The 24,491-nt window shown below is 44.6% G+C and overlaps 1 protein-coding gene across 1 annotated transcript in view; it reads right to left on the bottom strand.

Moving 5' to 3' along the window:
- Positions 1-23,755, bottom strand: part of COL9A3 (collagen type IX alpha 3 chain) — a 35,187-nt gene extending 11,432 nt beyond the window's left edge. Inside the window, exons 1-22 of the mRNA XM_065849774.2 lie at positions 23,488-23,755; positions 22,209-22,277; positions 18,039-18,074; positions 17,491-17,562; positions 16,716-16,769; positions 13,852-13,887; positions 13,242-13,265; positions 12,858-12,911; positions 12,149-12,202; positions 11,406-11,447; positions 10,089-10,145; positions 8,419-8,472; positions 7,889-7,942; positions 7,301-7,354; positions 6,475-6,528; positions 5,329-5,382; positions 4,831-4,884; positions 4,482-4,535; positions 3,844-3,897; positions 3,065-3,109; positions 2,118-2,171; positions 1,827-1,880 (exon numbers count right to left, since the gene is read on the bottom strand). Coding sequence (XP_065705846.1) covers positions 1,827-1,880; positions 2,118-2,171; positions 3,065-3,109; positions 3,844-3,897; positions 4,482-4,535; positions 4,831-4,884; positions 5,329-5,382; positions 6,475-6,528; positions 7,301-7,354; positions 7,889-7,942; positions 8,419-8,472; positions 10,089-10,145; positions 11,406-11,447; positions 12,149-12,202; positions 12,858-12,911; positions 13,242-13,265; positions 13,852-13,887; positions 16,716-16,769; positions 17,491-17,562; positions 18,039-18,074; positions 22,209-22,277; positions 23,488-23,553 — 1,149 coding nt within the window. The 5' untranslated portion in view covers positions 23,554-23,755. The remainder of the gene's footprint in view (positions 1-1,826; positions 1,881-2,117; positions 2,172-3,064; positions 3,110-3,843; positions 3,898-4,481; positions 4,536-4,830; positions 4,885-5,328; positions 5,383-6,474; positions 6,529-7,300; positions 7,355-7,888; positions 7,943-8,418; positions 8,473-10,088; positions 10,146-11,405; positions 11,448-12,148; positions 12,203-12,857; positions 12,912-13,241; positions 13,266-13,851; positions 13,888-16,715; positions 16,770-17,490; positions 17,563-18,038; positions 18,075-22,208; positions 22,278-23,487) is intronic.
- Positions 23,756-24,491: the final 736 nt, after the last annotated feature.

Consider the following 24,491-nt stretch of genomic DNA (forward strand, 5'->3'; position numbering starts at 1 on the left):
AGTCGCCTGTACCCCTGCCTAGGTCTCCAGAGCAGCACAGACACAACCTGGTGCAGAAACCAGGCTCTGCCCAGAAAAATCTGCTGAAATAAAGCAGGATCCTCTTCAAAACAGCTACAGAACTGCTCAGGAGTTTTTGTGGTTACTGTTTCTGTTTTCTGCTTGTAATTCACCGAGGAACTTAGAGAGTTGGGAATACAGAGCTCTAGCGAAGTTACATTAAATTGTACCAAAATTGACTCTGCTGTGCTGGTGCCTTTGGAAGTGGTGGGACCTGGCGAACCCTGACAGCCTCAGAATGGGCAGAAACCCTTGGTATGTTATGATACAGTCAAATTGTTTTGAGCCAAACTGCCTTAACACTAGACAAATCCTGCAATTTAGAATAGCTCAGGCTTAACAATATTTCATATAAATTAGGACTCTAATAACACACAACAGAAATTAGGAATCCAGGTTAGAAAGAAACAGAGGTTCATCTGCTACTGCACCCACGTCAGAAGTCTTCACCAACACAATTAGCTCGACTGTATTTGATTTTTAGCTGTACTAATATGATACCTTTGTGGGGCCAGCTATTTCGATGAAAGATTGCAGACATAAAAGCAAACATTATTAATTTGGTTTCTTTCTGAGGCTGATTTCCCTCTCCTTGGAAGTTTAGAGAGCACCTGCTCACAAACAATAAATCATCATACTGTTCAATTTCTTCCAAGTGGCACATACCAGAAATCATGTTAGACTTGCTGTAGGCTTCTGGGTTTCAAAATGAGATTAAGAGGGGGAAAAAAGGGAAGAAAAAAAGTGCAATGAAACCACTGGAATGTCAAGTCCAGCCACAATGGCAACACTAGTTGGGGAGTGATAAAATAAAAGGTATCCTCGCAATTTTAGTAGTGTGAATAAAATCAGGTTTTATCACCCTGATACCATTTGTTGTTATCTCTGCTGTTCAGCAGGGTCAAAACAAGTGGCCATGCCACTGTTTTCGGGCTTGCATTGCAACTCCTGCAGCTTTTTATTTCTCAGGCTCTGAGATGACGCAGGGAATGCAGTGACAGCAGGAACAAGATGCTCCATTGGGGACCTCAGCTGTTTCTAACCCAGAGATTTCGAAAAGTTGTCAGTTCAGAGTAAAAGTGAAAACTGCTGGAGCTGTGTATGGGTTTTTGTTTGTTTTGTCCTCGGGGTTCCCAGCAAGAGAATGCTGCAGCAGAAGGGTGGGAGAAGGAAACGTGAACAGATTCCCCATTTGAAAACTGTTCTGGTGTTGCACCCATCATGTGGTTGTGAACTCTGGAGCATTTTTTAACACTTTTCCAGCCCCTGTTATTCACCATGGTGATGTGCAGGCTGTTCAGTTTTGTCGCTTCAGGTTTTGTGAACCTCTCCTGCTTCAAGGGATGCGATACAGGAATGGGAAGGATTTCATGTTTCATGTGCTGGTGGCAACGTACATTGAAATAATGGGAGTTTTGCTTCTTAATGACTCACATTCAGCACAAGCCGAACCTTATTATTACTGTCTAACGAGGGAAGTGCCGACTGTCCAGTGGCTCCTGTCTGACTGTGGCAGCTCCACAAACCCCTTGGGCAGCTGCAGCTCCCTTTGCCGAATGAAGCGGGAGGAATCACTTTGCATTTGCACGGAATTGCCAGCAAGAGCAGGATCTGACCCACTTACAGAGGAGTAATTACTCTGCTGCCAAAACTAACCTGAGAAAATACCAAGACAGGACGTGGCGTTTTACTTTAGCCAGAGAGTAACACCATGTACGTAACTCGATTTTGGCATCTATGAGATTTACAAGCAGTGTTGTACTTACGGTCGCTCCTCTGGGTCCCGGCAGACCCCTCTCACCAGGAATCCCAACATCGCCCTGGCAATAACACCAAAGTCAGATGTGCCGTTTAGGAGTTGCTGATCCACCCTTCCCAACCCAGGGCAGAGCCAGAATTCCTGGATCCCAGGAGTTTATCCACGCCCTCTGCCCCATCCAAACAGGTCACACCACCTGCCTTGGTGGGCTTTGACCTCTGTGAGCTCCAGCTCTGCAGCTTGGTTTAAAACACCCTCAGCAGAGCTTGTAGTAAGTGTAAACGCTGGGGATACGTACAGGGATGCCGGGCTCTCCAGAGGGACCGGCCTCTCCCATCTCCCCAGGGCTGCCCTGCGGAGGAGAAAGCAAACACCCAGTTAGGGCATCACTTCAAAGAGTCACTTCTGTCCTGCCTAGAGACACAAACAGAGCAGAGAGTTAAAACCTGGATTAGGACATAAAAGCAGCTTCATACTTTTATAGTTCTAAGATCAAGAAGAGAAAACCCCAAAGAATGGACATTTAAAGGGCAGGTGAGCTGTACATCCTGTCCTGGGACTGGTGAGCAGGGAGGGCTCCCAGCCCAAGCAGGGCCACCAGATCCCACCTCGGACTGTGACAGGGATGCTTTTTTGGAGGCACACTCAGGACACCCCATTTCATTCATTTCTGCATCACCTTTATGCAAGGAGAAGCGTCTCCCCCTGCAGCGCTATCTCAGCATGAGGATTAATGAGAATAACGATGCAGACAGGGAAATTCAGAAAGAAATGGGAGGGACAGAAAAAAAGGCACTTCCCAGACCAGCTTTGTGCTGGATTGCTTTGGTCTGCCTGAGATTTTCTTTTATCACACAATCTAAAGCTCTGTGTCGGGGGAAAAGTCTCCAAAAGGCGAGATCATCCTGCTCCTGCTTGCAGCTGCTCAGCCTTTACATTCCCCAAGATGAAACCTGCTCTTGGGACTTTGCTAAAAGGCTGAATCCTTCCTTCTGAGGTTTCCTAAACCACTGACACCTCCCTACTCCATCTGCTATGTCTTCCCTGATCCGGGTGCAAGAGCAAAACCTTCCCCATGGTGACACCTAACGCCTCCTCCTGGGGACCCAGCCCTGACACCGTCACTTTGGGGTGAGTCCTCCCAGGGTCTCTGCGTGGGCACCACTCCCCACAAGCCGAAAAGCCTTGTGGTGACAAGTTCAGTAGTTTCCACACTAGAACCCATCATCAGAGAGATTCACTTACTGGTTCACCCTTTGAGCCTTTAACACCTGCTCTTCCAGGCAGTCCCTGAAAAAAAATAAGGCAATGTCAGAAGAAGTGAAGTTATTAAGTTTGTTATTTTGGTCTGATTTGTTATACAATGAGCAACGTTTGCTTGAAGCAATGGAGGATTTACATTTCTGCATGTTTCACCATGAAAATTATGGCTTCAGTTTTCCCCTTGTTCCCTGCACCAGCAGCTCTACATACACTAATCCCCAACAATTAGAGCAAAGAGGAGGAATACACAAACAGAACAGCATTTTGCACAGCAGAAACCTCTCTCCAAGGGTGTTCAAAATATTCCATAAGACAGGAAGAAAGGAATACTTTACCTCTATTTAAATACCTGGAAGACTGGAGGAATGAAACATTTTGCCAATTAACACCAGTAAGCCAGGGACAGAGCCCAGGCTATTGTTGAATTATGGTCATTTGTATCCCAGATCTTACCTCTCCCGCATAAAGGATGCACATCACTGGGATATGAAAGAGAAAGCTCCTCTCAAATTTAAATTTATAACAGAGCTGGAGAGGCCAAAATCCAGGGTATTGCTGTATTAGTATTTGGTGCTACTCCAGATGTTTTCCACTCTGTCTTGTGCATGGCTCCCTTGCTTGTATGGTGGGAAAAATGCATTTTGGCATAGAAGGGGCCCCTTGTGAAACAATGCACAAGATGACTCCCCCTCTCCCCAGGAAGGGTCTCTGTGCACAGGCCAAGTTGCTGGCCCCCCCGATGGTGACAGGTCCATACTCACGGGCAGTCCATTTGGTCCCTTCTCTCCAGGAGCACCCATGCGAGCTGCATCACCCTGCGGATATCGAGAGGTTATGAGAGACTCTCTGCTGCTGGAAAACGGTCTGACACAGGCAGGGGACGCATTCCCAAACAGGGATTTGAAATCTCCCTCCCCACATGTGCGGGACCCAGAGCCTGTTGCATCTGCAGGAGGTGGACATGGTGCCCAGAGCTCCTGGGTGGTTCCATAGGCCCCCTGCAGCTCATGGCCCACGTTCCTGTGGGATCACCATTCAAAAACCTGACAGTACTTTGTCTACAGGCAATTAAAACAAACAGATGTCTCTGTCAACAGCTCTGAAAAGGCATCTCTGAAGGGCTGGAGTCAGCCAACGAGAACCACTAAGCAGAGGGACACAGCTGAGTTTAGATCATATGTGCGTGGCCCACGTGTGCATCTTCTTTCTTTAGGGAGTTTCCTTGGGATTAATTAACAGAAGGAAATTCACTCTTTTTCACTAGTTACGCTACTGGAAAACTTTCTAGAAGCAAAGCTTTCCAGCCATGATCTTTTTTGACACATATCAGTAGCTTTGCAATACACAAAGGACAGTACCAGAAATGCTTCCTGCAGTGTTGAAGTAGGACTTTACAAACCTTCTCACCATCGAGTCCAGGAGCTCCATCTCGTCCATCCTTGCCAGGCATGCCCTGCAAGCGTGCACAACGCAGGTTAAGGTCATGAGGAGACTCTGTGGTTTGCAAAATACATTCACAAAGAACCTTTTGGCAATGGGTGCAGCTCTAGTTGTATTGGGAAACAGGGAGATTTTTCATGGACCAGTAGCACAGCGAGGGCTTGGTCCAGCCAGAATTACACTGAAGGTTACACAGATCAGAAGTTTGATAGCGAAGACTATAAGATGAAAGATTTCTCCTATCAGATTTATTTCATCATCTGCAAGCAAAACAACAGTGAGAATTGCATCTTACTTAATTGACTTACAGGCTCTCCTATGAGTCCACGAGCCCCTGGGTTTCCTTTCGGTCCAGGTCTACCCTAGAATAAATCCCGATAAATAGAATAAATCCCCAGCAATAAATCCAACGTTATCCAGGACAAAAACAATCAGTCAACAAAGATAATACTCAAACTCTGTAGGGAGATTTTGTTCAGTTTGTGCTGGCTCTTGTCCTGGTCAAGCAGGTACGGTGGTTCTTCTAGGACACACCAGAAAACTGGCCCAATGCTGGTTGCAGCAACTGGGAAAATTCTTTATTGTTTCAAGGGATGGAGATGTAAGATCTGATCCCCGGACTGGAAGAAGCACTTACGCATCTTATTACTTAGCCATCTTTACTAAGACTTAAACATCTTGTTTTTCAGAGGAATACTTTCATCCCTTTCACATAAACCAAGGAGGCACAAGCCATGATAAACCTGTCAGATTCCTTCGAGTGCCACATCCAAAATTTGAGCAGACACGTGGTTAACTGCACTTACAGTATCACCTTTGGGCCCCCTGAATCCTTGAGGTCCTTTGTTTCCTTGGATTCCCTGTGACAGAGGAGGAAAAGCCATCAAGCATCTTCATCACACAGTGACAAAGACTAATGTTTCAAGGATGTAAATGACTTTTTTTGTGCTGTTTGCTGACGTGGGAAGAGGCGTGAGTGTACACACTCCCCCCGGAGTTGGGCTGTACTTTCTGTTACGCTCTGTAACTCCTGACACACAGATGAATTGCAGCAGGGACATTGCCAACAATCCCTCAGGGCAGAGACCATCTTCCCCTTCATTTAAGGAAGCAAGAAAAAGAAACAAAGTGGTAGAAAAACTTTAATATTTAGTGTCTAGATCCTGCTTGGCTTAATGAAATGTTTGGTGGAGAGTAGGCACTTTATTTTAGTTTAGTTTGGATGAATTTCTTCTATAATTGCAAAGACTAGGGGGGTCCTCAGAGGGTGGTTCTGCCTTGGGGTCAGTGGAGACTGTGGTGTGTTGGCTGGTGTAGACAGATGAAGCTGCTATAAATCAGATGCAATATTCACCATATTAAGGACATACTGTGTGGCAGCCCAGTGGAAAATGCTCTTAGAGAGACCATGAAGATGCAGCTCAGGTCTCATACTTGGGCACAGCATGGAGGATACAGGGGTCTGCCCACAGGTTCTGTGCTCTACGTTCCACCCCAGAGCTCTGTATCTTTAATACACGACTATTTCTGCTTCTAGCAAAAGTCCTTGTGAGCTGTGGGAGCTTGGAAACAGACCAGACTCAAAGGATGAAGCTCAGGACAGCACCTTCCTCAAATTTCTCCTTCACAAGGACAACACAGATGCTGCTCTCAAGTGCTTGCCCGGAGCTGCTGATGCTCAGGGAGGAGCAGAGAAGAATGTAGAGCAATGGAAATGGGGTGACTTTAATCTGGCATGCAACATGACCAAGTGAAAGACATAATGATATCTGCATCAGGTGAAATAGCATTGCTTTAACTGACGGGAAAAGGGCAAAGAGAATGATCTGGTGGAGATGGTCAGCACACTTCTCCTGTTCCCTGGCAGCAAAGAAATTAGTGCAGGAGGGATAACCTTGAGGCTTTGGCTGTGGAAGGCAGAGCCACAGAGATGCTGAGAATTAGGTACATACGGTTTTCCCTGGAGGTCCGGGGATTCCAGGTGGTCCTCGGAAACCAATGTCACCCTGCAAAGATAATACATCATTGTGATATTCTGGTTGGCAGAGGGTGAAGTAACAGTATCCCTACCTTATACCACAATTTAAAAAAAACCCACAAAAGTCCTTGAAAGACACCCCATATTTCTTGCTAATTTGCAATACAGTCTTGCAGAAGATCCCCCTCTTAACAAGCAGGTTTTTACTCTGGATCTCCCCACCACTGTCTCTGTGATACACTGATATCATTCACGGCCTTGATATCCTGATAACACACTTGTTCCTAAATGAATGCAAGACTTCAGCAAATTCAAGCCCATTCAGCCTCTAGGCTGATGCTCAAGGGACCTTGGCAAAAGTCCAAAGCCACAATGAGCTGGAGATTGACCCTGTTCTCACTGAGGAGACTTTTCATGTCCTGAAAATCTTTGTCCACCAGTGATTCTTTAGCTTTTTCTTGTAAAGAGAACAGAAACTGAAATGTTCATGAAACGTTTCTCGGGGGGTTTTGCAAGATTCTGTAGCATTGTCAGTGCTGCAGGGACAATGCTTTGTCCTTCTGGTTTGAACGCTTAGGTCAGGCTGGGCCTGATCCTGTCAGTCCCTCAGGTACGTAGGGTCCTCCTGCCTTTGGAAGGCTGTTCTGCTTGGGAGGAGCAGGGAAGAGCCTGCACCTCGTATCTTCACCAGTTCCCCAGTGGTCTTGAGCCAGGACAGATGTCACATGGACCTCATATGGACCTTGCATGAGACAAAATTGGTGGTGGAGGGGGAAAAAAAATCGGAAGGTTTTCCTTACTCTGTCACCAGCTGGACCCATTGGACCCGGGAGACCTCTTAGTCCTCTTGGGCCCTAATTAAGAAAACAAATCAGTTAAAACCCAATCACTATTAAATATAAAATGGCAGAACAGCACGATGTGGCAACTCATCAACACAGAGCACATTAAGAAACAGTGAAGAGTGGCAGAAAGCTCAGCCTCCTGATGCACAAACAAGACATTTTCCCCTTCGGTGATGACCTCTGTGCAGGTGACACTTGGGGACACCCCATGCAGAGCCATGTTTGGAGTGCCTGCTCTCCCCAGAACACCTTCCAGGCTGTCAAACCAACCCAGAGCTCAGCCCCAAATCCATCCAAAAGGTGTGCATGGCTCTACTGGAGCACCAGCAAGACTGGCTGTCGCTTGGATCTGTCATCCAAGGTGAGCAGGACCTGAATTAAAGCTCAGTGAAACCAGCACGATTTGTTTTTCTACCAGCATCAGCTTCCACATCTGTTATACTGCAGAGGCAAGAGCTGTCTGTATAATGCAAAGTGATCAATGGCACCACCGAGTTTCGCAGTAAAAAGGTGATGGGAACCGCTTTGAAGAGCGGGTGTTACCTGCAGGCCAACGCTGCCAGGAATGCCCGGAGGGCCAGGCGGGCCAGGGTTACCCTGGGAGAGGAAAAAAAGAGACAAAAATTAATTAGCCAAGAGGTGAGACAGCATGAGCTGCCAATCAAAAGCCAAAGACCTTCCCATCTTATTTCTCCTCCCACCCAGATTTCTGCTTCAGAATTTGCTTCTGTGTTACAGGCAATTTCTTCTACATGCAGGAACACTTGAACAGCCAGGAATTTACCCGAGTGATTAATGCAGGACTTTCTCCTGAGCTGACAGCCCTGCATGCCAAACAGCAGGTCTTAACTTATCAAACTGATCTTAACACGATTGTTGGGAAGATGAATTTTCTTGAAGTATGAGCAGATGGTCATACATGCACAGCAATGGCAGCCAGTGCACTTCAGTCACAGGAACTTCTCCTTGTTCAGCCAATTGCCGATTTTCCCCCATCTTCTTGAAAAAAATAATTTGTTACGGTGCTTTTAAAGAGAAAAATCCTCCTTCACCCCCTTTAAATCTAAGTTTACCTTCTCTCCTTCTTTTCCTATTTCACCAGGTTCTCCTTTGTGACCAGTGTGTCCCTAGAAAGATGAACTCAAATTATTCACATTCCAGTACAGTCTTGTTTCAAAATATAAATTTTGTGAGATACCTGTAAGACCTAAACCCACACAACGCAAACACCTTACTGGGAAAATCATCTACACACGTGCTGCAGATACATGAATGGAGGTCACTTCTGGGGTTAGTTTACCGTACACCATTCCTGGGTTCGGTATCATTGTGTCAGAATTGATGTAGTTTTAGGAAATGCTCAGATTTGGTTTTCTAGGGTGACGTGCTGTGAGACTCGGCTACAGGTCTCCAGACACAACTCCCAGTTATTGGTCAGGGACCACAACTCAGTTCCCACCACTTCCGAAAATGGGGCCAAGACCCTTCTGAAAGCCCCATTCTGCATCTTTGATCTCCCTTTTTGCTTAAGTCACCTTTAATGTCTGCATCATCAAGCTTGCAAAGAAATCCATGTCCCAATTAAATCTTTTACATAAACTCAGATTCAATTTGCTTCTTGGCTCCCTTCCTATTATTGTGGGAGAAACCCAGCCTAATTTCAGCCATGGCAGGTGTTATTCTTCACCACGCAAAAGGGCCTGCATCATTTGCATTGTAATTGGAGGCTTTCACAGGTTTTTCCATTTCATAAGCTATGAATTTTGAATAGTCCTACACTAAACATTATGTGTTTCAAATGATATTTATAATTCAGCTCAGAGACCAAACAGACCTGCAAAAGGTCAGTTCATAAGGAATTAAGAGCATTTCCCAGGAGATGTTCCACCAATCGCCAACTTCTGCTAAAAAAAAACTTGAGTAATTTATTACTTCAACTCACTGCTGGAATGTAACCTACTGCACAAAACTCATGTGAATCATAGAAGGGATAGAGAAGGGGATGTTTAACCACTGAGTGAGGTTTCCTGAGGGTTGCAACCTAATATTTACGTACCAGGAAAAAACAACATAAACAGAAAGCTACCTGGTGCTACACTGGGTATAAAATGACAATGAAATTGTATTTAATCAAGTAAGTTATGTCTAGCTGCAGTAAGATGTGTACCCCTGTGCTTACAGGGTCCGTGAGCACAATTTAAGAACTGGTGACATTTTTGCAGCAGCCCTGAACTGCTGCTCTCTGCTCGCTCCTGTTTGGCCTCGCAAGGCTTGCACACCGTTTTAATCTTCGTGCTCATCCCATGCAAAAGGTTAAATTCCATTTGTAGGAATGAATGGCCATAGTAAAAAGTCAGTAAATTCTTCTATCTAGCAAAGTTTGCAATCCTGCAAGTGAGGGAGCAGCAAAGCAACAGCAGTTACCTGAGGGATGCAAAGCCACTTGCTGAAGGGAAAGTGCTCACACGCTTTGCAGTACTGAGTTTGGTTATTCTGTGAGTGGGGGAACAACAAGCAAAGAGGGCAGGATCAGGCCCTTCATCCTCCCCTTGTCTCATATTTGGCTGCTTTAGAGGTTTTCTGTTTCAACACCATAAACCCAGGAAAATACATGGCTGGTTTGGAGAGGTGCGGAGCCTGCAGGAGATGTTTACTGTATATAAACCAGTTTAATCCCAGGGGTTCATAGTGGTATTTGCTTTGGGAGACAGACTTTTGTATCTGCAGGTGGTATTTTCCTTACCTTGAAGCCTGGCATTCCCGGGGGACCTGGGGGACCCGGTGGGCACAGCGCTGGGCACTGCAGGAACAGAAACACTCGGGTTTATCAGGTACACACAGCACAGCCAGGGAAGACGGTTTCTAAACCATCTTCCCAGTCTAACCCCAGTAACCCACAAAATAACGATTTATGAATGATCTGCTGCACTTGGAGCATAGACTGGGGGAATTCTGAATGCTGAGAGCTGTCCACCATGCAAAATGCCAAAGAATCACAGTTCCCCAGTGAAGCAGGATCGGTATCTTGTAAATCATTAAGAACATATTTAATCCTATGCATTAATTGACCCCTACTGATTTCCTTTAGAAAACTCACCTATCTGAAACACGGACAAACATTAAGATTTATTGGAAGGGGACCTATAAAACGTTAACCCAAATACCTATTAAGCTGGTATCTGCAGATGTCTAGGGCTGGGTGAGCCCCTGGTGGGAACTCTAGTTTGACTGGGAACAAATCAGAACTTGCACAGAAATTTAATGGAGGCTCAAAGTGTCATCCTCTAAAAATTTCATAATCAGGGAATGCAACTTTCTTCTGCAGCTTTTCCTTCATTTGTCTGTTTTTTTCTTTTAATAAAACTTCAGGCAAACCTCTCTAGCAGAAATGTAATTTTCTAGTATATTCCACAGGGTAACTTAAATTAAACTTGCAAAAATAGTATCATTTTCTATTAACTTCCACATGACTTGCCATAAGGCAGTCTAAATTGACTCTGAGCTTTTTTAGGGCACACCAATTAGAAAACCAAAGATGCTGTCACAACAACAGCTGCGAAATCTGGAAATGTCACTTCCATCGTTCATGGACTTAACATTCCTTTTATTCCCTTGAAAGAAAGGAATCAAGACTTTCTCAGAAGAAATTTTAAACAAAGCATATGCCCATAAGAACCTGGTGCCACCATCCATGGAGATAAACAATGCAACACTTGTGACCTTTTGTTTTGCAAAACAGATACATGAAAAGCTGTTGTCATTTACCAAATGCTAAAGCTGTTTTGTAAATGAAAAATGTACGCAAACCCAGCATTTTGGAAACCCATCTAGAAAGTAAAGATCAAGGCAAAACCTCAGCACTAGCATTTCTATCCCCTTCAAAGAACATTTCGGTCTTGTAAATACACACACACTTCTGCGTTCTGCAATATGGCAGCTTAAACTTGTGTCTGCAGGTCTGAATGATGCATGTCAAATGCTCTGACCCAAGTATGCCAATGAAAAGTCACATCAAGGATTAAACAAAAAATATTTTCATACTACATAAAGAAAAACCTACCTGAAGGTCCCCACCACCATCAGGAAGGGCGCCTGGAAGACCCTGTAATTCATGAAATGTGCTCTTTAAAATACATCAAGACAAACAGCAGGAGGAAATACGCGCTTTACAGACCCAGCTCAGTTAGACCAGCATGAGGCAGATACCCAGCCCCGCAGTGTAAAATGCAGCCCCTGAACCCAAAGCATCGCGAAGAGCACCCTTCAAACAGATATGTCAGGTGTGTTATTATCTTCTGGAGATGCACAGATGAGCTCAGGGATGATCCTTGAGCCTTAAGTGATGACAGCAGCAGTGTGAGAAGAGCAACTGTGCCTGACCCTCCTTTGGGCCAGGGAATTCCTTGGGAAAGACCTCCCTGTCCCTTCAACCCTCCAGAGATGGTGCAGCAAGCCCAAAACAGAGACTTGCTGGTCCTGCAAGAACATTTCACAATCCAAGCAACCATATAAACCTTGAGACAACAGAAAACCCACCCTGCAAACTGTCTATGCCACAAAGCGTAGTTCCTCCACCCACATAGCACAGGCAATTAACAGGAGATAATCAACACTAAAAGTGCAGGCAGTGCAAAGTCACTGCTGTCCTTGGGGCACAGTGTTTATGGGCTGCTGAAATGTAGCCCAGAAAGGGAACACTCAAAGTAATGGCAGCAAATAAAATGTGCACATTCTGGCAGCAGGAATTAAATTCTGAACTCCTCATGGGAATTTTCTCACATCTATTTGCAAGTGTCAACTTACGGGAGGTCCAGGTGGTCCAGGAGGCCCTGGGAATCCTGGCAGACCAAAAGGCCCCTAAAAAGAACGAAAAATAGTGAGAATTCACCTTCTTAATCATGTAAATGAAAATGAAAAGGGAGAGGACAGATGGCTACCAAATACCACTGCATATTTTTAAGTGTGGGGTAAGATATTTTTAATGGGACTAAACCACATCTTTGCCTTCTATGACTGCAAAGAGAAGGGCAGATTCATATTGAAGTACAGGGCTTAGGACAGAACATATCCCTCCACCTACACCCCTGCTTCCACCAGCTCTGTCCCTCTCTGGGGAAACTGTGGGCATCCAAAAATGATGGAATGCTTCTGCAGAACGGGCTTCCTCAGACCAGACCCACTCTGTGCAGCAGCTTCTTTTGAGGATGTTGGAAGCAGACGCCAGCTGGTAACTCATCTCTGTTCTCTTGACATTGGCCGCTCCTTTGTCCTTACTCATAGTTGGTAAAGGAAGAAGTGGCTGCAAACAGCTGCACATGTTTGGCATTTCACTGGTTGACTGGGATGACCCTACACAACCTGATACAAGAAACAGCCTGTGGGCATTTGTAGAGTTCATAGTGTCCTGTGCATCAGGCATCCAGAATGGGGTAAGAGACCAGAAATGAACCTCGTTCCTTCTGTGGTTGTGGCATGTTCAGTAAATGAGAATCAAACAGCAGGAGAAACTCACAGGAGGACCCCGAAATCCATTTCCACCTGGGAGCCCACTGGGTCCTGGAGGCCCCTGTTGAACAGAGAGAAGATGCTTTACACCCATGGTGACCTCGCAGAGCTGCCAAAGCCCAGGGGCAAACAAACCGCCTGGCTGTCCTCGGTTGTCTGACACCCCAAGAGCCCAGCCCTGCACCCAGACAGTCAGTTTACCGTCACGCATCTTTCTTTTTGCTCCATCTTTCCATGGAGCGCACACTTGCCATCATGGCCTATTAGAACCATAGCAATATTTTGGTTGGAAAAGACCTTTAAGATCATCGAGTCCAACCGTTAAAGAGTATCCAACAAAACTAATATAATAATGTAAATCTCTACTTTGAAAAAGAGCCTCATTACTTACTGGAGGTCCTGGTAGTCCTTTGCCCTGGAAACAACATTTAAAGCAGTAAAAGATCACTTAGAAACTGAACATCCAGGAAAAAAAGCAAACCTCAGAATGCTTAATTTTTGTTTTCCTTTGAAGTTTCCTTAGCACTCCCCTGTCCCCAATTACTGTAATTTGCAATCAGAGCAGAGCTGGAGTCTTAATGAATTCTTTTGTTGCCTCTAATAATTTGTATTCCCTTCACATTGCTGTTACCTATGAGATATCTCTAAGTAAAATCACATAAGGTGATGTGATAGCAGGACACAGATATTTATGAAGATAACATTCCAGTTAATTTACTTTTTTTTTTCGCTTTAATGTTTTATTAGACATTATCTAATATCTAATAATTTTGATAGCATTTGATATGCTAGTCTGGCTTGCTTTTAGCCTCTTAGAGACTAAGAACAGGGCCTGTGATACCAGCACAGGTCACGCATACATATTTAAAGACTTCAAACAGTATTTTCACTCATTTGGGCTTTGATCCCTTTTGTTTGGGAAACAAGGCTTCCCATCTCTTGGTGATGGTTTTGGCATATTACACCCCATCTTTACTTGTGCAGTTCCAGGAGTTACTCACAGCTGGTCCAGGTGGCCCGGCAGGTCCTATTGCACCCTACGGGGATAAACCGGAGTGACAATTAACAGAAATAAACCAGAAACTCCCATAGGGGTAGAAACCAGTGTCTGGTGTCATTGACACCAATGCTGGTTTGAAAACTCCAGAGGTGTCTTAAAGTAACAGCTGGAGATGGTCGGCTGAATTCACCAATATAAGGATAGAAATTGATGGATAATGACTGTCATTCCTGGTTAATTACTTGACTGAAGAACAATTTAAGGCAGGAGGGATGGATGTTCAGAACTGGCCACAGCAACTTTCTTCACCATTTGCTGGGCGACTAAAACATGAGCTGTGCCTAAAAGACTAAAGGGACACTTCTGCAAGTCACAACCGCCTCAGATTAGTCTTCACAAATATCTAAAGGTTCATAAACTGAATTTAATCCATTTGAAATATTCTGATTCATAATACTTTCATGATGTAGATCCAATGACTAAATTGTGTGAAACTGTTTAAGATTTGGGCTTGTTCTAGTTAGTTAATTTTATTATTTCATATGTTTTCCTTTCAAGCAAAGACAAAGATTTAACAGTAATTCCGAAACAGAATGTAAATGGAAATATAAAAATAAACAACAACAAAAATGGTGCCACAGACAGCTCTTTGCTTGTGTTTATATTGTTCTTGGCTGATATTTCTCTCTGATAAAGGTAGAACTTAAAACAGTGGGAGAGAAGGTGACAGACTTCAACCCAGAACAAACCACGTTGTTATTTATGGACTGCGTTAAACTAGTGCCAGCAAAATTCTCATCTCTTTGCACAGGGGACGAAGAGCGATAACAGCACAAGGCTTTCTCAGCCTCTTGCCAGCCAGACTGCCCAGACCTGTTTTCCAAGTGTTCTCAAAATCCTGCACAGAAACATCTCAAGAACAATGTCCTGAGCTGGGATTAAATGGTATCCACCCCTAGGACCAGGAGAACAAAGCAGATGGACAGAGCTGGAAAATATCCCAAAACACTGCTGCTTATTGGGATCCCATGGACAATTCCAGACCTTTCCTACTGTTCTGTGTACCAAATCAGATTAGAAATATTTTCCCTTGTTAAGCTGAAAGAGAGATACCGAGGACCTGAAGCCTCATTAAGAGCAGGCTTGTGAGAAAAGGACTGTAATCCAATAAAAATCAACTCAGTTGCAGATGTCAGCTCATTCATTTCTCTTGCTGTGGGTTACTCTGCATTTCCTCCAGTCACTTTTATCTTTAGGTTGAAGTCCTTACAACTACTGATGGCTGTAAGGGACAAGCTGGGATGTCCTATAAAGAAACCCTCGAATTTCTAGCACCTACTGACTTAGCCCCATCCTGCCCCTCTGCACCCCGTTGTGTACCCACTTTCTGCTTTGGCCAACATGCCAAAAGCTCGGCAGAGCACATGAAGTGTCAAGTATTGGCACTTTACCCTCCTTAATTTTGATATCTTTGAGGGTGTAAGGTGGAGCATGAAGCAGGGAATGTTCCTGGTACAGTAAAAGATCATTGAGTCCCTGAGCAAGCTGATGTGGCTCCATTACGTTCAAAGGAAAGACTCTGATTTACACCTCAATTTTAATCATATTGTCTGACTCATTCTCCTGGTAACAATGTTCTTTCTCTTTTGATTAGAAAACAATCTCACCATAATTTTTCACTTTAAAGTAATGTACTTTATGAATACACAACCAGGGAGCACAGGAAACGCTTGATTAACATGACATTCATAAAAAAAATTAATAATTCTGTTTTCCTCATTGCTTATAGTGTAAAGCACCAAACTTCAAAATGGCCTTTAAAAGCTTTCCAATGAAGGATTCCAGTATCTAGCACTGAGATCAGAACCCACTTCATCCCTGGCTAAAAAATAAAGGATTTTTTTCATTGGAAAAACAAGTAGGCTTGATTCAATCAGTCTGTATGCAGAAGCATGAGAAAAGCTAATGGATGCTGGTGGCAACAGAAGTATTTAAGATAAAAACCACTTTGGTATGCTGCTGTCACAGTACCTGTCCCTGGTCAGACATAAATCACTGCTGGACTGATGCCGTGTGGGATATAGAGGAACGGAAACGTTTAGCATTAACATATTACTAAAAACCATGTTCCATGAACCCACTTCCATATGCTAAACACCTTCGTTCTCAGACACTCCAGTTCAGACCAGACATGGTTATTCAGAAGAAGTCACAGTGTTCAACATGAATTCAATCCCACACCTGCATATTTCAGTGATTCCTGGGAGACTGAAATACGTTCTTCAAATCGGGGAGAAGAAAGAAAGCTGGGATAATAATCCTGTTCTTCTAGAGTGCTAAAGCTTTTAGAGGTTTATTTCCTTTTTCCAGACCAATTAAAACAATTTTCCAGATGAACCACTGACCTTGAAAAGCTCCCGTAAGTGACAACAGGTCCCAAGTTTGCCCCATGCTGACAGATTGAGTTACAAGACATGGGAAAGCATGTCAAATCAGAACACATAGTGATGGTAACTGGGTTTGTGTGTTTCTGCTAAACAGCTGAAAAGGAAATTTTTGTGCCCAGAAATTATCTGCTCAATTGCCCTGCAAACTAGAAGCTTGTGTGCTAAAGCGGGCATGGGCAAATACTACTGCCAAACATAAAACAGGGGCACAAAACTGTTCCCAGTCTCACGCCCTGCCAAATGAAAACCCATCTGGGGCTTCATTTCAAGGGTCCAAGTATTCTGCAAGTGTTTATGAATAAATAAACCATCATAATAAACACTCGAATGTCACCAGTTTACAAAGGAATGAGAGATCATCAATACAATCACTGACAATGTTCATTTAAAGGGATTTAAGATCTAATGTGGTACTCACACGGTCTCCTGGAGGCCCATTTGGGCCAGGTGGGCCATCAGTTCCTGTTAAACCCTGGGAAAAAATAAAAAAGTGTGAAAACAGAAAAAAACAGTAATAAGAGCTATAGGAAGTCCCTGTCACTGTCACCAACACAAATCACCTGCATGCCAAGCTCTCAGGAAAGCCTTCTTTCCCTCTGTAATGCATCACAAAGGGGCAGAAGCAAATTATTCATACTGTTCCCTGTGCATTTTAAGCATGGATTAATGCCCCCAAGTAGTCTTGTTACTGACGTTTATTGAGTTGCATTATAGCTGTAGAAACTGCCTGAATGCAGAAGAAAATGTGCTGGTTAAAACCTTACCCAGACTCAGATACCAGGGCATTAAGTGGGGAAAACTTGACCAGAGCTGCAGGGCAAGTCCCAGTGACCAGGACCAGCAAACCTCAGCCAGGAAATGCAACTGGATTTCTGAACTGAGGCTCACTGGGTTTGCTCTAGAAATGTCAACCGATGCTTGTGTTTCTGCAGCCTTGCCCAGTGCAACTCTGGAGAACTGCAATGTTTCATTGCCAGCGTGCCATCCCATGCATCTCAAAACTGTCCTCATATTCCTTAATTCAATCAAGACATGCTTTCAACTCTTAAAATTCCTCCTAATATGCAAGACAGAGCCAGGACCCACTTTCCTTCTCCAGCAGACACAGACCAAGTTGATGACACACTTCAGGAAAACACCCGTGCCTATGTGAAATATTGAAAAGACCTAAAATGAGATGACAAAATACTCACATCCACTCCAGGAAGGCCAGGCAATCCAGCTTCACCAGCTGCTCCAGGCTTCCCTGGTGCACCTTTTGGCCCCTAAATCAGATAAACAGGCAATTCTTTTAACATAATAACAAGAGAAGCGTGGCATGTGTTGATACAGGCTACAAGACTGAAGTCCATTTGTTGGTGCGTTAATCTTACACCATGCAACATGGAAGAATTCCTACAGAGAGATGAAGCTGTGCCACCTGGTACAATTGTGAGCAGTTGGCAGACTGAGGAGCTGATGCACACTCAGACCAATGCCAAAAATAAGCACACATATGTGGTTTGGTGCCAATTTTGTCACGCTACTGATGGGTGAGCTTTATTTCATGCCTATCCTCTGCTAGCAATTAAGCAGGAGAATGTGTTTGTCCCCAGGACCAGTGCTGAGCAACTCCACCTCTGCATACCCCCTGTGGAAATCCTGCTGCAGATCAAGAGGAAAGTGAGCCAGTAAGTCTTAGCTTTGCACTGTGTCCCTCTTGAAATGATGAGCAATTCAATGTCAACCAGAAAATACTTACTGGTGGGCCTGGCAAACCAGGAGGGCCTGGCTCTCCCTAAATGAAAGAGAAAAGACATCCGTGTTAGTGCTGAACCTCCTTCTGTTGACTTTTCATAACAACAATGTTCCCAGCTGTCACAGTGCTCAAGTCTCCCTCGGTGCCCACTCCAAGATCTACCACGCTCGGTCTTATGAAGCTGATGCTCTAGGTCCTGCTATGCCCCAAAAGGGATAGCCCTTGCCACATCTACACAGCAGATTTGGTGAAAACCCACAACCTCAGCCTCCCAGAGACAACCAGTCCTTCTGAACAGTGCTCAGCACCTCCAACTTTTTCCAGATATACTTAGAAATTATTTGCACTTGGGCTTGTCTGCAAGTGGGGCAGAGAGGAAGCTGGGTGGCTATCGAGGCTTTCAAACATCTTCCTGATGAAGCAGAGGATAAAACAATAATCTCCAGGTATCCAGGACACAGTGGGAAACTGTGGTACTACCAGGCGCTGACGACTATCAGAAAGTGAAGAATGAACAAACTGTCAACAGTGATTTTCTCCATATGACTAAACTTTGACAGGAAAAAGCAAATGAACAAAGCCTCCAACTGATTTCCACCTAATCCAATTGCACAATCTGGATTAAACCCGATTTTTATAAAATATTTCAAAAGCTCTCATTTTTTTCTGTCCTAATGGAAAGCAACTTTTAAGAACAGCATTAAAGGTGTTTGGGAGATGATATTTTAAAAGTCTTTGAATCATTCCTTCTACCTCAGCCAGCTGTAACATCATTCAGGAGCTCACATGGGCCCCAGACAACAAGATAAATGTGTTTTATTGTTAGACCCTGAAAAAGGAAATAATTTGTGAATAGCAGGAGCCTTGTTTCTCATCTCATCCTGCAGAAAATCACTTTGTGTGATCCAGATGTCTGGATGGTACCTTCCTCTCCCGGCTTTAGGACAAGTGCACTAAATATTGTGAGAGACTCGGATGTTGTGGGTGAGCAAAGGGGAAGGGGCGTGTTGATACCCTGGAAGAAGAAAACCTATAAGGAAAACAGGTGGTTATTAACAGAGCAAGGCTAGAAATAACACCATCCCTACCACAGGTCTGATAATTAGGAGTTACGAGGCAGTAAGCAATTTATAGCACATTTCTATATTTGCTGTGTCGACAACTGTGAAGCCTTGGGCAAATCTCTCCAGCCTTGATTTGCTCAGGTGAGGATTATCTACTGCACTGGTGACCAAGCAATGCACAGACCAGAGGCTCATGGCACAGAGACGTCTTTATGCTCTGCCTTGCTAAAGCAACTCCTTTGCCTACAGATTTTCCATAAATAGTTATCATTATCATAGGTGGAGAAGGTCCCCCTGCCAAGGAAATGAAAGGAGCAGTTCTTTTGCAATGAAGGGTTTGAAAAGGCACCTAGAAATGGCAGTAGAGCTGGTTTACTCCCTCCCTCCATCATTCAAGATCACCAGCCCCTTGCATTTTTTCTTGCCTGTGCGATGGCAAACCATACAGCAAAGCCACAGCGAACCATGCAGCAAAGCCACGGCATCAGCAAAGGCCGTTTGGGATCATCTTAAACCCTGATCCTGCCACTGTGGGCCCCTGCGGGACTCTGCGGGAGCACCAGAACTTCAGCCAGCTGAATCAAAAGCCTAATCAGTGTTTATAGCCCTGACGCCAGATCACCGGGAATTAGAGGTAAAGGCTGTCAGCAAAAGGAAATGCTCTCCTGGTGCCTCATGAGAGGGACATTTACTCTTAGCAAGTCAAGCCAGGAGATGGAGAGTTGGGGAAAAAGAAAAAAAGAAAAGCTTAATCCGTGAAAAGTGACAATTGCTTATTAGCAATTTGGAGAATTACATCCCCAGAAATAATTCACAGGGACTTGTTGCTAATTCTTTCAATCATAACATGCTGTTTCTATTCTTGGGAGGGAGAGATTTTGCTTGTTATGGAGATGAAACATGAAGCATGTTAAAGGCTATAATTATAAAAGATTTCAGAGGGACTTAATGCTGCAGTTCCCACTGAAAGGCAGGAATGAAAGCAGCAGCTTCTAGAAATTGTGCTTATGAGGTTCATACAAGGTTTGTTCGGAGATATCCTGAATAATTCAGCTGTATGTTATGCACCGCTCAGTACCGGCAGCGAGGCCTCAGCGACACACATCCAGCTCAAAGACTGTCCAGAGACTCTTCCCACATAGCATTTATCCAAAGACATCTGTGAAGATGACCCAGCCTGAGTGGCTTCCAGAATTCAGGAAACTTGCACAGATACAGCCCAGAAAAGTTCTGATTGTGCTTTAAAAAAAAAAAAAAGTCTCATCATTAAAGAAAATAAATAATGGTTTCATTCTTTGCAGTGGGAGAATTGCCACTGCCACTCAGGCTCCACACGGGGTACCTGACAACCTATATCCATAGGGGGATGTAGATCAAATCTGTTCAAATGACTGTCCCTGTGTAGCCAAAACTCCAGGCTCAAGTTGAGACTGAGAGACTTAGCACCTTAAATACTTTACTCAGCCGTTTGATTTATTAGAACTAAGTTGCTCATATTAGTTAGATGTTATTTGGTCATGTCCCATGGGGAGCCTTCTGAAGGTTTGAGCAGCAGATAACAGGGTGCAGGTTCATGTGACCAGCATCTCCCCAGGCTCCTCTTTCCAAGGGCCATCAGAAGCGATGCTGGTGCTGTTCCAGAATTAAAGCGTAAAACATCCTGTAGAAAGCAGGAACTGAACGACACAATTACAGGGATGTGTTTCTTTTTGACTGCCTAAGTGCAGAAGCTTGTTATGACTTGAAGTTTGAAGGGTTTCATCCCTCCCAAATTCTTTTTCACTCTGTACAAATCTCCTGCTGCAGAGATTCTACCAGCAAACTATTGTGAATCCATCTGCTTCACCCTCTGCCAAGGCGCCCCCTTAAGAGTTTTATCATGAAAAACAGCAGAGAGAAACTGCTGAAACCAGCTCTGAACTTTTCACACTGCAAAACCAGAGAGAGACTTTCAGTGAAACGGTCTCCATCAGTCAAGAGGACGCGTTAGAGGGACAAATAAATGAGGTTCTCTCTTCAGCTCCCAGAGCCACTGGGAAAGCTCACCACTGCAGACAAAAAAGCTCCTTGTTCACCATATACCAGGGAACTCATATATCTTTTTTTAACCTTCTCATCCCAAAGAAAATGACCTGCATGGAATGAATAGATTTTTTCAAGGTTGCTTAAAGGTGCAATTCCAATAAGCTTACTTCAGACAAGCCTAAAAAAACCCCCCTGCCCTATTCCATAAGCAGCTTAGAGAGACAAGCGCTACTCAAACTGAATGTCCAAGCAGGAATCCGGCCTTCTGCATTTGATGTGGTCTTGTTGAAGGTCCATCTCATGCTCTTTTTATCCACTGCCAACTACAGGACACAATTCAGCCCTTATCCAACAGATGCACAGAAGCAAAATTGTACATTTTTATGGAAACATAAATCACATAAATCCCATAAATCCTGTGGTATAGTCTTCTACCTCTGCAGGAGGTGTACGTATAAAGAACTGCCTACTGAAACAAAGGGTGTCCACTTCATCTACCTTTTGTGCCACTAAAGGCGACTCATATCTGGCAACACACAAGACACATTCTGACCTCTCAAATACCAATTTAAGTTAGGGACAGTCATACTGACAACGTTGAAATAAAAACAATATAAAAGCAGTGTCCAGTTCTGTATATTTGAGTTTCTTGGGGCCTCTCTAGAAATATGGATACCCCGAAGTGTCACATAAACCTCTCTCTGAATTACAGAATCCAATGACTCCAGCATGCATCGCACTCATACACTCAACATTACAGATTACGTTCCTCTTCCTCCGTAGACATCACAAGAGAAACATGCAGCTTTACAAGCAGGGCCACGAATCCCTGTGCACACACCAGCTTTATCCTGAACACTCTCTTGAGACAGGGTATTAATGCTGTGAAGAACCTGAAACCACTCAGCACCTCCACTCGCTGCTCTGACCCTTGCAGAGTCTCCTGCGGGTGGGCTGGTTCTCCAGGTCCATTTCTGAAGGACATCGGCCAAGGGCTGGGGCCCTGGAGAAGCAGAGCAGCTCATCTGCTTGGCCAGCTCTGCCCCCGCTCCACCCTCGCCCTCCCTCAGCCATCCCCACTCACATCTATGCCGTCCTTGCCAGATGGTCCAGGCGGTCCTCGTGGTCCAGGAGGGCCTTGTGGTCCTATTCTCTGAAAAGGTTGGGGGAAGGAGAGAGAGAAGAGTTTATTTTTTCATCCAAAGAAACATATGGGCTAAATCAGAAAGCAATGACCAAGTCCTACAGTATAACCCTAAATCTGCACTAAGCCTCTATCCCTCGTCCATCCTGGGTGGACTCAGAGGAGCTCAGGACCAGCACAAGGCTCTTTAGAGAACCCTCTCGACCAAGCACATCCTCAGGGTTCCCAGCTGAACTGGTGGCTTATACTGGGAATCGGAGCTGGTCACTGGGCAGCAAGTGGGTTTAATTGTATAGGGAACACTTCTCACTGCATGTTTCATTTTGGGCAGAGGAAGAAATGCAAAGCCCACAGGAAACAGATGCTAAGTACATTAAAAATAAATTTATAGCCCAAATATAATGGGGTGATAGATGAGTCGGGTGGACACTGCTGAAGACAGAAAAAGAAAGGGAAAACTTCCTCTCTGAGCAGGATGGCATTTTAAAGTCTGGGATTTTGGAGGTCTAAGGTGGGGGAAGGAAAGAAAGGTCCAATAAATGACTTCTGTATGGAGAGGGCTCCAGAGAGCAACTTGCTGTAGCTTCAGCAAACAAAGATTTCATTGTAGAAGCAGCTCTGCTCACAGACTGCAAAAATTCCTCACTAACACAATGAAAAACCTCACTGAGGAGCTACTTCCCCAGGAAATAATATTATGACCGTACAGGGAAGATTAATATAACTTCATGTCTGAAAGTGAGCAAGGCTCAAATATACTATTTCATAAATGTAAAATTAAAAAATTGATTGAGGGAAGGAATAAAAAATTCTGATTCAGAGCAAGACCCAGATCAGGCTCATCAGCAACCTATTACTTCATTGTAAGATAGAACTGTTTCTCTTACACCAACAGGTATCCCCTTTCCCCAGGCTTTATCTCTGGTAACTGCAGCCCTGGATGGGAAGACAATACTTCTACAGAAAGTTTAAAGCAGCAGTTTCTACACGTGAGGATAGACTCTACAAGCCTCCCTGTGCAGGTACAAACCCTTAAGTGTTTGCCAGACACTCTCTGTATAACAGCACACGCAACGCACACGTTTTTTAGCAAAGTTTAGACTCTAATAACGTGCCTATTACCGCATTTCATCCTGCAGGTATAACGTATACAGGTCGCCATATCTTTTTCACTTATATCCTTTTTTCTTGAGCGTAAGATACGAATGAGGCTTCTTACCTGAGCTGATGCCGTGGCCAAGAGCTGGCACAGCAAGAGAAACCCAAGAGCAGAGAATCCGGCCATGGTGCCCAGGCTCTGCCTCTCGTTCCTCCTGGGCAGCTGAACCGTTTCTGCTCCGGGGTCCAGCAGATCCCTCCTCCTCAGTCTCAGCTTACAGAGTCCTGGTCTCCAGATAAACCTGCAGCTCCAGCCGGAGGGGCAGAGCCCAGGAGCACAGGCTGGAGGGGCTGAGCTGGGAGGTTTGGGGAGGAGGTGGGAGCAGGGTGAGATTTGGGAAGGGGGTGGGAGCAGGAGGAGGTTTGAGAAGGGGGTGGGAGCAGCAGACCCTTAGGCTGAGGCTCACGTTTAAGCCCCGCTGGGCAGTCCCAGCCTTGAGCAAATGCGGCCGGGGCCCAAGACTGGGCTGGACTTGCAGACATGTCGCAGCTGCAGCTGGAGATATAAAGATGTTCCTTAGGTCTCACCCGGGGCATTTCTCAAAGCCCATCACCATCTTGGTGCTGGACAGATAAAAAGCAACACAGAGCGAGAGTTATGCAGTGCCTGAGGCTACCTAACTGAAACTAGAGAAATTAATATACCTGTAATGAGCGCAAGACACACAACAGAGAAATGCACTTACTGCTTTGCAAGATGGTTTATTAGCTCTGGAGGTGTATTCACATCTGTAATTTATTTTTCAGGAAGATCTAAAGAAATGCCAACTGATTTCTTGAGAAAGTGATGAATTCTGACCAGAGAACAGATGATCACGGACAGATGCAAGGAAGAAAAAATGAGAAACATTCTCAGAGCCACTAAAAGAATATGGAAGAACTGCCTTTGAAATATCGGCAAGGAAGGAACAGGATGACAGCTCCCAGCTAGGTGATTCCAAACAATATATTAACAAAGAGACAGCTCCTGCAAATTGCTTCATGCTTCACTTTATGGATTAAGGATAATTTCATCCAAAGCAGGGCTTGGTGAGGAACAGTGGAGAGGTTCATCAGAACTGAAAT

The sequence above is a fragment of the Patagioenas fasciata genome, chromosome 16, assembly GCF_037038585.1.
Source record: "Patagioenas fasciata isolate bPatFas1 chromosome 16, bPatFas1.hap1, whole genome shotgun sequence".
Classification (NCBI taxonomy): domain Eukaryota; kingdom Metazoa; phylum Chordata; class Aves; order Columbiformes; family Columbidae; genus Patagioenas; species Patagioenas fasciata.